Source organism: Empidonax traillii, unplaced genomic scaffold (genome assembly GCF_003031625.1).
Source record: "Empidonax traillii isolate 1590-97213 ecotype Southwest subspecies unplaced genomic scaffold, ASM303162v1 scaffold33:size3420811, whole genome shotgun sequence".
NCBI lineage: Eukaryota > Metazoa > Chordata > Aves > Passeriformes > Tyrannidae > Empidonax > Empidonax traillii.
In genome coordinates this window covers 2,435,577-2,454,104 of record NW_020955226.1, presented here as the reverse complement: position 1 = coordinate 2,454,104, position 18,528 = coordinate 2,435,577, and the positions used below count along the sequence as shown (strand labels likewise).

The 18,528-nt window shown below is 37.6% G+C and overlaps 1 protein-coding gene across 1 annotated transcript in view; it reads right to left on the bottom strand.

Moving 5' to 3' along the window:
• Positions 1-6,730, bottom strand: part of LOC114073730 (collagen alpha-1(XXVIII) chain-like) — a 32,655-nt gene extending 25,925 nt beyond the window's left edge. The window contains exons 1-6 of the mRNA XM_027911475.1: positions 6,574-6,730; positions 5,218-5,786; positions 3,560-3,580; positions 2,021-2,080; positions 691-744; positions 355-399 (exon numbers count right to left, since the gene is read on the bottom strand). Coding sequence (XP_027767276.1) covers positions 355-399; positions 691-744; positions 2,021-2,080; positions 3,560-3,580; positions 5,218-5,786; positions 6,574-6,730 — 906 coding nt within the window. The remainder of the gene's footprint in view (positions 1-354; positions 400-690; positions 745-2,020; positions 2,081-3,559; positions 3,581-5,217; positions 5,787-6,573) is intronic.
• Between the last annotated feature and the right edge of the window lie 11,798 nt (positions 6,731-18,528).

Genomic DNA, 18,528 nt, shown 5'->3' with positions numbered 1-18,528 from the left:
TTATATATCTTTATTTGCCAAATGAGAAATTTAAAATAACCCAGAATGATGCAGGCAGAGTGTCAATTTCTGTAATGTTCTTAGATTCTTGTATCAGAGCATTTCACACTTTTTAGGAAGGACTGCGGATTATCAGAGAGTATTTTCTAAATCACACAGAAGAAATTATTCCTTTTCATTAAACAATGAGAATGTTTTCAGTTCTTCTACTGCTAATGAATCTTTAGTTGGTAAACCAGAACTGAAATTTGCTGTTATAATTAAAAACAAAACAAAACAAAAGTGTTGTTTTGCCTTCAAGGAACACTGCTTATTGCACTGCTCATTGAAGAAAAAGGGAAAAAAACTTCTTACCTCTGTCCCATCTCGTCCTGGGATTCCTTTAAGACCTGGCTCCCCCTATGAATAATCCAAAATTAAGATCAGTGAAATAAGGACAAGATAGGATTGTCCTGATTATCTGAGTAGATATCTCAGCATCTACAGAGATGCAACAGAGAGAGCACACCAGTGTTTATGTGTTAGATACAAGCTTTTAATTTGTAAAGAATACTCATCTTTACTACAGCAAAAGGAGGTAGATGAAGTTTGAGAAATTTACAGGTGGAAAGGACATAGGCAATGTTAGGATAAACTTTCCATATTAATAAAGGACCAAATCTTTCTCCTAAATCTGAAAAATCACATCACCTTTGCTCCTTTCAGGCCTGGAGCTCCGTCATCCCCAGTGCGACCCTTTTTACCCTGGAAACAACAAAATAAGGTTCTTATAATATATGTTGGTAAAATAATTTCGTTTTACAAAATATATGCTATTTTTAATAGTTAGGATATTTGCTTCCTATAGATTTATTTTTAAAAATCTCTGCATTTACCATGACCTTGAAATTTAACTTCTGTGAACAGCAGGACCAGCTCATTAGGCAGCCATTTTTCTCTTTTGTCTTTGTTGTAAACAAAAGTTGTTCAGATCTACTCTGAAGAAAAGAGGGGATTAGATGCTTTTTTAGCTACCCAGCTTGCTAAGTGGGTGTTTTATTTTCTTCTGAAGCCTTTGAGCTGTATGCTTCTGTGTAAGAGGTACCTGCACTCTCCAACTAAAGAAAGCAAATAATAACCTACACAAAACTGTTTGCACATAGCAGAGGCTACATTTCCAATTTAAATGTGCTTTACCCTGCAGCATAGAACCAGGATGTGTTTCAGTTCATGTACGTTCAGGATGTTCAGGCCAAAAGGACGAGGGTGGGCAAATCTAGAGTTCTTTTCAAACTCTGACACTGTCCCTTCACCTTGAGTAGGGTCTAGAAGGTACTGGGGTGCTTTAGTTCAATGTTAGGGATATAGTATCAGATCGTTCAGTTATTTTTGAAATACAAACCCTGCAGTTTAGATCACCAAACCTTGTATGAAGCAATCACCTAGATTTGCTTAGGGGTTCTATTTGTAAGACTATTCTGAAAGAAATCTAGCCCATCTTACCCTTTTTACAAGTCTCTTGTCTTGGAACTACCATTCACTTAAGGGTTGGACTTGATGTTTCTTGAGGGTCCCATCCAACTCAGAATATTCTGCGATTCTGTGATTCTCTGGTTTGTTCCTAATGCTTTAGTATCTTGTGCTCTCTCTTGCTTTCAGAGAGCTTTTTGGATATTAATGTTTGATTTGGGGCTAGTCAGATCCAGCTGCTCTTCTCTGATAGCAACAGGTAAATTATTGTTCCATACAGGAAAGTAATTCTTTTCTGTCTTTTATGCTGCTGAGGATAAAAGCAGAGCCTCACCACACCACACTGTTCTTTTTTCAGAGAGAGTGTCCCATGGCATTCTCAGGTCTCTCTCTACATTTCTTATGAGTGTGACATTTCCATGCAATTTAACTACAGAGGACTACATATTGAACCTTGAACTTTTCCTGTCTCAGGATTTGGGTTCATTTAATTTCTTTTAAAAATTCCAGCAATTAGTGAAATCTTGATTTATACTCTATATCAGTTATTTGGGAAATGACAGCTACTTACAGCAGGGCCAGGAAGGCCTCTTTCTCCCTTCTCACAGTTACATGTGGCAACCTGGGGACACTTTGAATGAAAATAGTACAAATCACCACATTTTAACAGAAGAGGTGGAAAACACACAAGCATCCCCCTTAAGTTACTGCATGGCTAGTCTGAGTACACCAGCAATGACCAGAAATTATATTTACATGTTTTACAGAAATCTTTTAACTGTTAATGCTCATCTGGACTGTGGCCTCCTGTGTTCCATCCAAAAATCTGTACCATTCCCATTCCTGAAATTTCAGTCATCTCGATAATGGCTTTACCTCCAAACTCTTCACAAGGTCAGTTCTTAAGTAATCTATGTCTATTTTGATTTGTTTTGATTACCAGGGACTGTAGACATAGCCAAGACAATGGGGTAAGAAAACATCTTGCCTCCCTTTTCCACTTAACTCCACTAAACATGGAATAGACCATAGTTTAGCTCTACAAACAAAACATTTATGGATGTATACTTTTATTTAGGTAATGCAATTCATTATAACATTTTCTAATATTTCTTTCTCTTCAGTCATCTCTACCATCATGCATCCCAATCAAACATCGTTATGGTATGTATTCTTATGATTTTTAAGATCTTTTTTAAACTTTGATACCATTATATTATGTAGCATTATTACAGATACTGGAGTTATTTTTAAAGGAGGGATAAAAAATGTTGTTTTTATTTTTGGTTTAGTTATTTATTAAACCTCTGCTCACCTTGGAGATGTCTAGAAGTGAAGGGTTTAAATACCACTCTTGTCTGAATATCCCAAACAATATGTTTGCCAAAGCTAACACTGAATGCCTTATTACTTTTATACTGACAGAGAGAAATCAAGGTGTCAGAGGAAATGGGGGAAAATTAAATGTTTCAAGACAACACTCATAATATTTAGCAGTTTGCTTGAGCTGCTCATGAGAAGAGTTTTTGTTTGAGATAACTGTACCTTAAATAGCACTGGCATCTTTAAAAGGAAAGCCAACTTTATTCCCCTCAAAATGCCAACCAGACCTACCAATGCCTGCAGTCAGGGTGACACAGTGTGGACTAACTGCAAAAATGCAATGGTGGAGCTTTGAGTTCTTCCCCTATTTTAAACTCTCTTATATAGGAGGAGGATTAAGGGCTAGAAGGGCACTACATTCAGCTGTGTCTCATGTTTTCTTTTCCACTGAGTCTGTTAGACGAAATGCCAAGATGTATCAGCAAATTCTTGTTAACCTGAGTACTAACATATTGTTCTTTTTTAACTTGGAAAATACATTAGGATAGCAAATTACATTAGTGATGTGTAAATTAGTGATTAGTAAATACATTAGTAAATTACGTTAGGATAGCAAATTAAATTTTTGTCCTGCAAATACAAAAACATTTAACTTGAAGGCCATCCCATTAGACTCAATACTTAACCAACTCCCTGAGCTATCACTTTTCTTGAATTATGTTGCCATATAATTGTGATTATCTATATTAAGCAATAGTTCTGTATGGGAAGAGAAAAAAGTACTTACCCCTTCCTCAGACAGGTCTTTCTGTAAAAGACAGATATTGAAAACGACACTAGAAATTTAGAGTCATAATCCAGCTTTACAGAAAGTGCACTGAAAGATGTGAAAACAAATGGCTTCAGCAACTAGTTAACGAAATTATTCAATTACATAATGACTAACATTAATTAAACTTTAATTTCTGGGAAACATTCTAGCAATCTCTCTATTCTAAAAAATAATTTCAATATTTTCAATTCTTGTTATAGATTGTTGACTGAGATCACTGACTCTCTTTGCCCAGCCAGAATTTACTAAAATTACAATGATAAACAGGTTAGCTAGGTATATGGGAACAGTGCACCCACAAACTACATTGTTTCCAAAGTGGTGAAGAGCAGCAGCTCTCTAGTAGGAGTGGAGGATATATACTCTACTTGAGGAAATCAGCAGCTCTTCCATTTATATTCTTAGCCACACACAATATGAGAACAGTAAGAACACTTTAGAAAAGATTTGACTTTGACAGTGATCACATTAAGTTATCATCATTGGATTAGCTGTTACTTTTTAGATGATCTCCAGAGAAACACCCATTCCTCCCACTTTTCACAACTGATGTAGTCTCTTGAGAGAACATAAATGTGTTGTTGTGCAGCAATGGAATGCAGGTCTCAGAAATTCTCATGCATGCAAGTGTAATTATGACAAAGCCATTATTTAAACCAAACTTCTCAAAAGAAGACACCTGAGGATGCCTGCCTGTTTGGAAGAGCTAACATAAAATGTGTTTAGTCACTTGAGAGGTGGCTGCTGTGACACAGAAAGCAGTGGTAGTGCCAGAGAAGATGGGAAAGGTGATGTGCAGGCAAACCAATGCAAAGGCTCAGGCTGGCAAAGGGAAGGACAGGCAGACAGGGCAGCCAGCTTAGCTGCCTGCTCTAGGCCTCTGTGAGAGCACTCAGGTGTCCCTGTCACTGCAGGAGGCTCCTGGCTGTTATTCCTATTTCTAGGTTATATCTCTGTACATGCTCGGAACAGGACTCCATCCCCAGGGTTATTGGCTAGAGTATGGCTCTGTTTTCCGTACTTGGGAGGGAATGTTTCTTATAAGTGAAGTCTAAACAGAGAAGAAAGGCATACAAACAAAACTTCAAGCTCAATTTACTCATCTCCTCTTGATTATGTGGTAAGTTTTCCATGGAAGTTTAAAGATGGCTATCACCAAGTTCAGATTTTATCTAAACTGAGCTATCTTCATGGTCTGCAAATTTATTTTCACTTCTGCAAGAGCTGTATCTTTTTCTGATCCAAAAGGCAATGTCATTTTTCTACTTGCTACAGAAGAAAGCTCTAGGATGTAAAAAAAATGACTATTTTTTTTAAGGAACGAGGTTTGAAATATCTTTCTTAGGAGGAAAACAGAGATAAAAATAATGTCAGAACACCTCTCTTTAAATCTAATTCAGTTTCCAACATCAAGTATTTTGGCTGACAAGGTCTGAATGGTGGGGAGAGAAACAAAACCTGTGCTTTGGCACAGTGATCTTATTAATTAGTGGGCCAGTTTAACATGTAAAAAGTACAGGTTTCTTCAGTAGTGTGAGCATTTCAAAATACTGGAAATAAGACAATTTTTGCACATGTTCCTAAAACTATTCCAAATTCTTTCTCATACATACCATTTCTTTGAGAACCTTCTCCACAGTTTCTTTCTCCTGGAGGTTGAAAACAAACCTGGATGCTGGGACACTGGCCAGGAGCCGGAGCTTGGCAGCACTGCTAATTTCCTCAGCCATTCTGGTCATTCCCATTATGAAAAATATAATTCCTTGGTGTTTAGCATCAGCTGTAGCTGCAAAAATATCTGGGTTTCTTGGATGGTCCACTCCGTCGGTGAAAAGCACGGCTACTTTCACACTGCCTGAAGCGCCTTCAGCCACGTAGAGCTGTGTAAGGTTGGTTATAGCGTAAGTTGTGTAGGTGCCATGACCGATGTAGGTGATGGGAGCAATGTGGGATTTGAAAGCTTCAGGACCTTTCCAGTCATGAAAAGCTTGCTCTATGGAAACAGTGCTGCTGTACTGAAGTAAGGCCATTCTCCAGCTAAGGGTGCGTCCAGAACTAAGCTGTAGACTTTTCATTCTGTCTACTGTTTGCAGTACAAATTTTTTCTGCTGTTCATGATTATAGTCCTTAGCACTTTCAGAGCTGTCCAGTAAAAAAGCAATTTCCAGAATGCAGTCTTCATCTAGAATAAATAGGTAGAATAAATGTAGGTGAGTGGAGTGACTTCATACTAAACCTCATCTACCCTTACATGTATTTTAGGTTTCAAAAGTGGGAGTGCAATTAAATACATTTTTGACAATATCTGTCATCATAACTGTGAATATGAAAACAGAGCATATAGAGGCTGAGGAATTTGTTCCAGAACAGATGTCCCAAGGAATAAAAAACTGAAGGTGAGTAGATGTCATATAGTATGACATGAGGAGTGTTGTAGTGGTTTTTTACTTTCGTTCTGTCCTCTTGCCTGGTAGTTCATTTAATATCCTACCAGCATGAGGACTGGGAAGGTGGGAGTTGTGTACAGGAAAATGATATTTCCTGAATAAGACACTGGAATGTGATTTGACAGGGCTGGGTTTTGTCCCTGGTACTGACACACATTCAGTGACATAAAAATTTCCAAAAACAGGAACTGCAGAGTAATAATTTTCTGAACTACTGATGACATTACTTCTGTAAAATTACAGTTATATGGCTATTATTCTTCTTGTGACAGTAAGAGGCTATCAGCCATATGATAAAAAACACAGAAGTAATCTCCTTTTCTGAAATACACAAAAGGGAAGGGAAAAGATGGGAGTAAAAAGATAGAAGTGCAAAAATAAGGCCTGTGCAAATGTAGGATGAGGCAAACCTGGCAGATTATAAGCAACGCCATAGAATATAAGCAAATTAGCCATATAGTCCAGAATGCAAATAAATCAGGGTAAAAAACCTCACACCTGTTTTAAAATTACAATATTCACCTTGATCACTTGGACTGGGATATTTCTCTACAGTATTTGACATGATGTGTTCTGGTTTTGATTTTTTCAATCCATATCTTCTTTCTTCCCTGAGATTTTCTGCTAAAGTCTCATGGTGTTCAAGTATCCACAAAAGCCACGAGAATCTGAGGAACATCATTTGTTTGGTTTCTGTTTCCTAAACAACACAAATAATAATACAGAAGTACAGCAGTACAAGGACAATAAAACATTATTAAATTTTGATTCAACAGGTTGCTTAGTACTCTGTATTTTAAACTATAGTCCCTAAGAACAAGCTGATTTTACTTTCCTTGGGTAAAATCTTCTCAAAAGCATGTAATAAATAATAGAGGCATACTGGAGTGATTTTCAAGCACAGTGCATATAGTTCTGGCACACAACAAACTGAAGATAGACATTCTACCAACACACTTCAGTTCTCTCACACTGCCTGGTAGTGTTTGCACGCCCAGAAGTTCTCAGAAACCTTAGTTGTGGCTGTACCCGTGTGGATGCACTATAAACACAAAGTGTAATTCACAGGGGTGTTTTTTATAAACCTGCTTTTTCTAGAGCTGATGTGGAGAGAAGGAGGTACAAAGGCAAAGCTGAGTTTTTCCCTGTTCCTTTTATTTAAGAACTGAGGGTCATGCATACTTCTCCTTGCTGTCACAGCCCCCCTGGCTTCACCAGTCCTACAGAGGATCAGTCATGGCCTGAGGATCTGTAAAGGCATGAATGTACCTGCTGTGCAGCCCTGGGGACACCGGGGCCCAGAGTGCTGACCCCAGGCTCGACAGCTACCTATTGCTAGGACTTCCTAGAGCTCACAGTCTGCTCAGGGACTGACAAGTCACTCCTGCCCCACTTCGGTTTCATTATCACCTCCCTGCAAACTCCCCCCAGGTAGCCACAATGCATACCCAAAGGGCAGCTCAGTGGCAAGAATGAACCTGCCAGGACTGAGCTTCTCACATAAATTCCTAACACAGCCATGTCTGCAGGATTTCTTTGGCTCCTGATAGTTTAGGGCAGGAATTCTTTTACTCATAGACACAGAGAGGACGTGGGGGGCTCCTTACCTCAATGTTCCTAAGCAAAAGGCTCTGCAGAGATGCAGGATGCTGCCCTGGCTCTCTGGCAGCTGCGTTGCCCTCCTCTTGCTAGATGCTCTGTGAGGAAAGGAGGGAGAAGTTGGGCTGCAAGCTCCTGTGAGAATCGGTGTCATATGTCAGGAGGGGCCAGCAGAAAAAGGCAAGGAGAAAGGCAAAGAAGAGTAATCCTGGCTCCCCCTTCTCCACACCCACCCACTCCTCTCCTCCTCCCCAGGCTTTGCATATGCATCCGAGGTTTATTCTCCCACAGCCATTTCCACAGGAACACGAATGGAACAGGACTGTTCTCAACCTAACACACTTGCCTACATACCAGAACAGTTGTGTTCACTCTCCCATCACTGCCACGCACCTTTCACCCTCATACCTCTGCACATCTGCTATGTCTTGGCAAGGCAGCTTTTCGTACTGGGCATCATGTTTTCAACATCATCTTAGCAGTTTGTGTCTGTAGGATCCCTTACAAACCTGAATGAATATCCTCATAATGAGGGATTCCTGTTAACTACTGTAGTAAAAAGGTATTTACTGTCCCATGGACTTAGCAAACTGAAATTTCAGTTCCTGGTGAAATTGCACAGCATGAGATGGTCAAAAAAGGCAGACCTGTCTGAAAGCCAGTTTCAGATTACAGTTTCTCCAGGTTTGTCTGTCACACCTATCCTTTCAAAGACTGTAATAGAGAACAAAGACTGACACATAGTATGATGCCTTCAAAACTTAAGTTGGTGGGTAAGGATCCTGAAGCCTATGTCTTTCACCAGTAGTTGCATCTTGTCACCTAATTCTTCAAATATCCTCAGAAAGCTTTTTATAATGAATTAATGTATTAAACATGTAGCTCTTTTTCACATAAATGCCTTGTTTTTTTTCCTGTGGACTCATAATTTTCAATTTACAGGCACGCAAAGAGAATCCAGTGCTAACTGCTGTCCTCCTTTCCATCTTAAGTTTCCATCAGCTCAGCCCACTTATCACAGTCACAGCAAAGGTAGCTGAGGGGATTGTGGGGAAAGGGTGGAGCTTTGGTTCCAATTTTGGTAGATGAGAGGGACTGGTAGGACAATGCAGCTGGATGCTGAAGCCATTTGCTGCGTTTCTAACCCTGTTTTCTATTTTCCATCTTTGCCAGTGCTAAATTGGTGAACTAGGATGGCTGAATGCAACCCTACATATTGTATGACTGCTCATTCTCACCTAAGCTGAAACTAGCTCAGCTACAGCTACTTATGCTACAGTTACAGCTCAGCTAAGAAAGAATCTTTCAAGGCTGGAAAGAATTGATGTTTATTCTATTGAACCACTTTTATTTTTCTGTCCTTACACTTCCCCTTTAGGGAATACAAATAATGTGGTGTTTAATTGAACTAGGTATAATAAATCTCCCATAGCCCCTAAATCTTACTGAGAGAAAAAAAAAATCTGATTTCAGCAAGAAAAAGCATGTTATCTCTGGCTGGGATTGTATGCTTCCAAAAAGCAAAACATTGTCATTCTCTCATTTTCACTGCTAATTCCTACCTTAAAACATAGCTGGCAAATAATTTCTTATTTAAGTAACTATTCTGCTTGTATATTTAGGAGCAAGATCTTGGCTTCAGGATATTTCTTCTTATTAATGAGTAAAGTTTACCTTCAGGACAATTTTTTCTCTTTTTTTTTTTCTTGGCCAGGTGCAACTTTAAAAGCTTAGTGAGGCCTCCACATTTTTATACCTGTTTGCGTGGGATGCACGGTGTTATTCTAACCAGAATTCCAGGTATGTGACATAACATAGAGAAGACTTGCAGTCTTCTGAAGTTGTGATGTTCTCAATAACTGCACTATTCTTATAGTGGCAGTTTATCAAAACCTAGATGATACCAATGTAAAATATATATGTATTTATGCATCTGAGATAACTCTTAAAAATTAACAGCAAACCTTCTTGCCTCATTTACCTCAAAATTTACCAAGTGCTTATTTATCTTTTAATGGCTTTACACTGTATTTTTAACATAGAATAAATGCCTTAAGAGGTATGATTAGGAACATTCATGCTGTAGTTTAAATGTTATAAATTTACTGCTGGAATTCAATTTATTGTAAAGGAGCAGAAAAGTATTTTATCTTAAGGAATCTAGACATTGGATACTTCAGCACACAATTTACATTTCCATTCACCTTATATTTAAACATACTTAAGTATCTTTGATATCTCTTGGAGATGGTACTACAGGTTTCTGTAGTTAGTTGACTGAGCTGGGCCCAGCTCATATATGCTTCCAACACGACAGTAGCTGGCATTAAGACTGGTAATCTTTGCAGGAATCAAAGACTGAAGTGAATATAAAGGCTATGTTAAAATTGCCCCAGCTGAAGCTGAGGTCACAGATATTGCTGCATATTCAAATCTTTGGATTTTTTCCATCACTGTTTGGAATCCAAGAGTTCTCAGCTGTCTGATCTCAGTATTTCAATCTGAGAAATCGGGTCTAGTGTTCTTTTCAGAAAATAAAGGAGTATATGAGAGCTGTTTAATACCACATGTAAATAGGCTATACTCAATCAAAGGGAATTGCTTATCATTTTAGAATCATGAGGAGAGGTATCACAAGAAAGATCTGCAAGATCTCTTTGCAAGTGAGTGTGTTTAAGCACTACTAAGAAAGGAAACAGAAGTGGTATTTACACTTTGTCAGTGCCATTACCATTACATAGGTGGTGACAGCTTCAGAGCTACGTGAGGTTGCATGGTCACTTTGAAGGGACTGAATGAAGAAGTGGGGCTTAGATGCCAGTTGCTGTGGTGTAGCATGACCTTTTGTGTCAGCAGCAGCCCTCCCTATCACTTCCCAAGGGGCAAAAGTAGCAGCAAGCCTGACTTTTCCAAACTTCTTTCCTGGTGCTCTCTTCTTTGTCTGTCCTTCCCCTCTGTGTATGGGTATCTCTCTTACAGTCTTGTCTGGCTCAACTGTGACCACTTCATCGACTGCTTAGCAAAATTCAGTATATTATTGAGAAGCCTTGAGTAATTTCTCTCAAGATGGATTAACTAGTGTCTTCTAGCATGATATCATGTCACTAGAATGTGAGAGAGCCCTGACTAGTCCTTCAGCTGTCCAACAAGCCTGCAACAGCACTGGAGATGGAGTAATCACATTTTGCATAGGTGGCAAAATACCATCTGAATATTTCTGTATGCTAAAGCAATACAGAACCACCAAGGAGGCCGGTTTGTGGGAACAACATTACGCAGACAGACCATGCCTTTGATATTCCTCTGCTTTGATGGTAATTTTTTGGTACCACATAGCTTGACATGGTGCTCCTGAAATGTATTTGCTTTTTTTTTGTCACCTCAATGTGAATAATTCACATATCAAGTCTGCTGTGAACTGTTAAAAATATGCACATTTCACACAATCTTCTTCTAGTGTTTCATGGCCTCCAGATAGTCTTGACCGTTTAACCGACTGCATCGTGGTGTAATGGTATTTCAAGAGTATTTATTTCATTATACCATACATGTCAGTACATGACCAAAGAGCCCAGAAGAAACAAAAGCCTACCTGACTCGAACTCATAAAATAATGAAAGCACACCATTTACAATATTTTGAATCCTGATATTAATGAGCAATGTTATAAAGAATGTGGTTCATATGTAAGTTGTATCACATATGTGCATTTTAGAAAAAACAGTTCAAAAGTTGAAATAGAGTAATTGAACAAGAAAATTTTAAACCATCAAAACTTGAATTCACTCAAGATTGTATCTGAAGAAGGATAAAATAAAATAAAACCTGTATTTCACCTTCTGATTGCAAAATGTGTTCTAGTGAATGTGACAGGATAGTTCACTAAGGACGGTAAGTTCTGACAAGGTGACTTCTGTTTGTCAACTGCTGAGGCTACAGTTTAAAAATTTTTTTAATATGGACATATGTTCTTTCACAAAACCTTATTGTTCCGTATGAAAAATTATCCCTTAATGACACAACCTTATAAAAACCCATGATGAAATCCTGGTGTATGTGACATTAAGTGTGGAACTATTGATTCCAGCAAAGAATTTTGTCTTTGTTTTTTGGTACAAACCTTGAGCATGTAGTATGAAAGAGCTGATCAAAGCAGATCGGGTTTATTGTGTTTTCGTCTAAAGTCACCGTCACAGAAAATGCTGTAGCAAGGGCTTACTCTTTGTGTAGCTCCCAACAGATTTGAAAGATTCTTGAATTTTGGAGTATAAACTTGTCTCTTTTTTTTTTCCAGATGGTGTGAACATGGCTCTCCATTTCTCTGTTTTTTCATACTGCTCTTCTGCAACATTTTTCAGGAGGTGCAACAAGAGAAAAACAAAACATAAAAGAGAGCAGGCTGTCTTCAGTACTTTCCTATTTTAACTCTAGACAATACAGCCAAAACCTCACTCTGAGCATTTTGGTGGTAAGTAAATACTCATAATATGCTCACAATAGCAAACAATATCAAAGCTCTTGGTTTGTTTTTAAGATATTTGCTTACTTCTGCTTTTATTCTAATAGTTTTCCTTTCATTTTCAGTTTCCCTTACTGGAAGGTATTTTCCACCTTACAGCCTAAGTATGTAAACACCTCTATACATGAGTAACAATTATTTTCAAAAGTATTCGTAGCATTCAGATTAACAAGGGAATGAAAGCATACAAAAAAATAGTACAGCTACAGTTTTAACATACCAAATATCTGACTTAACACTTGATGGTATTATATATGTAACTGGATCACAAATACTCTGAAAATTAAAACTAAGCAAAAGCTTTTTGATTTGCTACATTAGTGCCAATGAAAACCTACTTTGACAAGTACGTTTTAATTCTGAATTTGCTTGAAGTTACTTCTTACTGTACAGTTTACTTTGCATAACAATTTACTTCCACTTGCCTGATTTTCATGATGATAACTGTAATTAGCAATACAAAACTCTTTCACACTATTCCTCTTTAAACACAGTAATTACATTTTTCAGGAGTGGAAGCTCATATATTTTAAGGAAGTTGCGATAAAGGACCTAGCACATTTTGAGAAGATATTGTCTGAGAATTGTAGGAGGAATTACTCTGCTGGAAATATAATTAGCAAGTTAAAGCATGTTGCTGTATGTAGTACACAGCATTTTGCAAATGACAGAAGTTTGGTAGAAAAAGTCATGTTCCATGTAATTCTAAAGTCATAATCCTTTTCGTATTGGGAATAAGTTTTGTCTTTCGGAGAGGTGATTATTTATAGCTTTATAAAAAGACATTTATATTACAAGCATTGTTGTCAGTATAACTCTAAACTTGCATAAACATTAGAGTTTTCATTTTTTGACCAATGGATTTTTAAACTGCTTATAATATGCATTAGACTACTTCTACAAAAAAATTACTTCTCTTGGTGTTAGATTGAAATTCAATGGCTAGAACCTGTGTATTAATACTGCAGTTACTACGTAATCACCAGTACTTGAATCTAATGCCATATTTACAGTCTGTAATCCTCATAAAAAGGATTATGTGGAAATACAGACAATAGATGTCCATTTCTGAGGTAGTTAACCTAGCATAGTGTTTTAATATCAAAACATCTTTCTCCTCTCCTGGTATTATCGTCTATTAACCAAAATGATTACAGAGGTGGGACTAGATTCTCTAAATTTTTTAAAGCTTACAGTATTCTAAACTTGTTAAATGCTTGTGCACTGTGCTACAGAACATCTGACTTATTAGGGGCTCTTAAGACAACAAGTAAGTTTATACATAGTGTGAGTTTTCAGCTGGATTACTTTAGTCTTATGCATGCTATTGAGCAACTTGAGGCTTTTCATGTGTTTTTTGGAAGAGAAGGTCTGGAGTGGAATCTCAGTCCTTAAAAATAAGATTGGCATACCTCCCCAAAAAAATCTGTTACAAGATATGGCCACGGGGTGTCAGCCTTGACTCAAGTATGAGTGCTGCATGGGCATTGCTGACCGCAGAGGTTTGCTGAGACATGACTGATAGAGCAAGGCTATTATAACATCAGTACTATGGCTAACAGCCTTTAAAACTTCGGGAAACTGAGGTCATGTAGGAGTAACAGTGCTATCACTATAGCCACTTTGGTTCAAAAAGAGACCAAAACATAAAATCTGATGCGTTTATAGCTTTCTTTTTCTGTTGAGTGGTCTGTTTGGGCATTGCACATTACTTGTGGATCAGAAATATGAGGATGGGAATAGCTGATTTATCCTCCTTCCTGGCTTGTAATGAAGTGTGGGCTACTGGAGGTGTCCCTGAAGTAGAGAAAAAGAGAGCTCGAGTAAGATTTCTTGTGTGAATAGTCTTGCCTATTGGAATGACTGAGATACAGAGTTTGTTAGTTAACCTAGCCTGCTTAGTATATTGCTGCACTTTTCCTTTATATAAGAACTTAGTCCTTTTTAGAGTTATTGCCATGTGACAGGCCTTCAGCCTTCTTTTCTGAAAACTACTTGAAAAGGTTCAGTTGTTCTTCACTAAAGAAAATAAAGTGTTTTTTTTTTTTTTTAATTATGGCATTTCTACTCTCTTCACAAAAATACTTTAACTGAGCTTTGGATACTGCGCACATAATAAATGTCTAAGGCTATATTACATTTCCTTATATTAGCCATATCATAACCTGACAGGCATGGAAATAAAAAAATTACTTAGAGAACATCAAACAGTAGTAAATCAGTTTTGCCAAGCTCTGTTTGTGAATGGCGCTCAGACTATTAGTGATTCAGCTAAAATGAAAATGCTGATTCAAAATATTTTGTAGTGCTTTCATTGTTAAAATTAATTCAGTTTGGGATCATCTCAGAGTATGAAGACTTTCAGAAAACAGTAAACAAATTCAAGGAAATGTGTACAGATGTAATATACTAGTTAAACAAAATTCATTTAAGAAGCTTTTCAAAGTGAGCAAATTACAAGCTCATCTTTTCTGTCTTTTTTGACATCAGAAAGTACTCTAACAGCCTGCTCCTTCCTCCACTTCTTCTGATTACCTACATTTACTGCTTGTATTTTCAGGAATTTTTTTTTCCCTAATGAATCTGCTTTTGAAGAGTGAGGTGGTAGTGCTGACAAAGCTGACATAACTGGGAAAGAATTTTCCTTTTGGTTAAAAAACTTCTTAATGACGTATTTCTTATATTCTTGAGATTGAATGTTGAACTGAGATAACCTCAAATGCATGCTAGCTGAATATTAGAACACTGAAGTACATACCATCTGTGAGCAGAATCCTGAAGCATCTTCATTGTGTCTTCTATGTTCTAACTGGGCAGTTTTTTACATGGACATACCAACTGAGGATATGTATTTTAGAGATTAGTGGCTTTTCTTTCGTGGAGCATCTCTAATTGCTTCACACTGGTTTGTAGATGTGCTGGGAACACTGTGTGACAAAACTGCTCCAAATATGGTTCAAAACTCGCTTCCATGAGTTACATAATGACAACTACCACACGCCTGTAGAGGTTGCTGAGTTCTGGGATGACAGTTCTAAACTGTAACTGGGGACTGGGATATGAAGTAAGGTTTGGTTGAAGAAAACAGCAGTACTTTTTTTTCTGCATGCTGGTGAATCCTGACCTAGGCAAAGCAGCAGTCATTTACACAACCAACCTGCCTGTTACTTGTAGTGTGGTGCAAAACAGTGGACCTTAGACCTTTTAGCCTTATTGGCTTGAGAACCTCTTGAGAACTCTGGTCTGGAGTTCAACTTCTTACCCTACTCTAAACAGATGAAATTCTAATGGAAGGATTTTAAAATAATTCGACAAAAAGAAGGGGAGATTTCCTGAAATGTAAATGCTTGCTCCTGGTTCTGATTCTTGTATATTATGATGCATGCTGTGGCATAGTTCAGACTTAGTATAAGCAGGAGGAATTTGCAGAGTTTACAAGGATTTTGATGCAGGATTCTTTGAGTATTGTGTGTTTCTTTGCTGCAGTCTTCACTGTGTCAGGTATTTGGTCCATCTCAGCCCTGCTGGTAATGGTTACTATCAAGAGGCAGATAAAGTCAAGAATGAAGAAGTCCTTTTCCAAAGAATGAGATATTAAGTGTACTGAATGCATTACTATTTTATTTGCTTTTAGAAGTCAATTGTGCCACAGACCCTCCTGAATAGACCATCACAGTTGATATCTGTTTCCTAGGTCTGTTAAATGTCTCCTCAGAGATGAGGAAAAATTTCTTCCCCTCCCCTTAAACTCTTTTAGCCAGGGGCAGCTCAAGTAAAGATCACTTCAAAGGCAAAACTTGGCTTGTATTTTTTTTTTTTTTTTCACTTGGCTTGCAGTGGAAGGGATAGTAGCCGTAATTTTACTGTCACAGTTAAACATTATGACTATGCCTGGTTCTTTTCATATTTGTGCCTATCAGGAACATCTCTTGTAAAGATGCTGGAATTGCAGTAGGTTAAAAAAATTGGTTTTATAGAAATGGGATGATTCCCCATACACGGTAAGAGCTCTAAGGCAGAAAAATCATGTGACTTGACATCCCTTATCTTCAGCTGCAATTCCTTTCAGGAGTGCTTAGATAAGATTAAAAGAACCAGGCTTCCTACCAACCATCTCCCACTTTTTCACCTGAAGAAATTTGCTGAGAAAAGGAGCAGACTCTAGCTGCAGAATTTGAGTAATTCTAACATATCACAACACCGATGCAAATTCAAGGGGAATAAGGCTCATTTCTGCAAATGTATATGTGAAACTGAGCACTTTTTTTCATGTTGCATGTGAGTTGATAGAAAAAATTTTGTTTACTCCTTTTTGTCATTTATTCTCTATGGAAAATTGTGTAAACCAAAATTTTAGAGGATTCTTCCAGATAGTTTAAATAAACCAAACTGAATTCAGCAGACTATTTTTTTTTTTAAAGCTGTGAACTTAAGTAGTCCAAAAATGTAAACTATAATGTTCCCCAGAATATTTTATTATCTTGTAGGGCAAACCTGCTAAACCAGTGTTTAGTGTATTCAAGTTTTTTATGGGTATTTGTGTTTATTTTTGGCCTATCCCTTCTGTGACTGGATTCTAAAAAGAGTGATGAGTTATGTGGATGCTAGAAGAGCAATAGCTTGTGATGAAGTCCACAAAAATATTGAACTCTTTTATACAGAAATCTCAATACTTACTGTCAACTGATTTGGTGCTTCTGCAGGCATGTATGCCAGCAATGTATCAAAAACCTAACAATGCATTATTCCTGTAGGTGTGTAAATCACGGGCAAAGCTGCAGTTTGGGAATCTGACATGAGAGTCTCTGTGCGATATGTAGTATGTTCAGACTGAGCACATCTGGGAGAGTGGGCTGTGGTGGAGGCACTGGAAGATGCACCCACATTTTTTCTTCCTTACTTCTCTCCCCCAGTAATCTACAATAACACTGGATTAGTTCTATGCTCTTTTCTGTAGAATTAACTGGTATAACTGAACTTGTATGCTGAGTCAACATCGTATTTGTCTACTCTTGTTCTTCACAAATACAAAATTAATTGAACCCAACAAAGCTATTTTCAATTCAACTGCATGAAATATAGGCATGTTCCTGGATTGTTTGCAGCCATAATGCTCATAGTAAAGTCTGCTTACAGCTGAGCCCTGCTCAGCAGCCGGGTAGGGAAATGCCAAGGAAGAGAGGTAGCAAGAAGAAGGAAGGGAAAAAGGGTCTCTGACTCCCATAGTCCCTGTAAATTGTACCTATTACCTTGTATCTTGGAGCCTAGTTTTCTATTAGTGATTTGATACTAGAATTAAATCTTAGTGTGTGGACTGGATTTTCCTCCCTGCAAATGCTTATCTGGTTTTTAGACACCACTAATAATTCTTTTAAATGTAGTACTGGCTTTTGAAATTTTGAAAGCAATAGATGGAACTTAGCTAGCTAGCAATTGCTATGACAGCAGAATGGTTTTATCATAAATCTGCGTAAGTAGATGCAAGCCTCAGTTCATATATTACTGTGTGTTCCACATCAGGAGATAGCATTTACATTTTGTATTTAGAATTTGCATGTCCACGCATAAAAAAACCAGGTTTAAATTATATCTAGACTACATAAAAATAATGGAAATACTGGATAGTAGCACCCAAAGGTTCAATTAGAATGAAGAATTAATTGGATGGAACAGTGTAAAAATATGATTAGGCTCCTAGATAGTAAGTTTTAATGAAAAATATCACTTGAAATATCCTTATGTCCTTTATATTTAGAAACAGTGAAAAATGAGCAGGGATGATAGATTCTTTAGCCTGATTTTGGGAATGTGACCCATGAGAAACTACCTTTTGCTATGGAAAAAAAAAGGCATATCCTGCAGCATATGAGTGCATATTGCATGGAGTACAACTGTGTCCCTGTGGAAACTGGTCAGTTGTGACAGGTTTTGTAATCTCAAAACCAATAATGATTCTCTTTGGTATTCTGGACTATGGAAAATCCTGTATTCTTGCATTCTAGCCCTTAACTGAAACCCAGAGAGAATGATATTTTGCATAGCTTTCTTCTAATGTAACCTTATACTGTTAAAACCCAAGGGTCAAACTAAAATGGAAAACTGCCCACAAATCCCTGGTCTTTCACTGTGTTTAACTCGGGATGAGCGTGAGATGATGACAGGTGGCTTTAAAGTACCTTTTGTCCTTTCCTAATCCTGGTTTATGGGGATTTAAACATCAGAGGCATAGTAAGTAGTCAATGAACTGCTCTATCTCATGCATAGTTTTCCTGGGATCACTGTGAACTAGGAAAATATAGAGGGTGTACTGTTCTACCTTCATCTCTTCCTGGTATGCACTCTAGTTGTGTGCCTGAGTA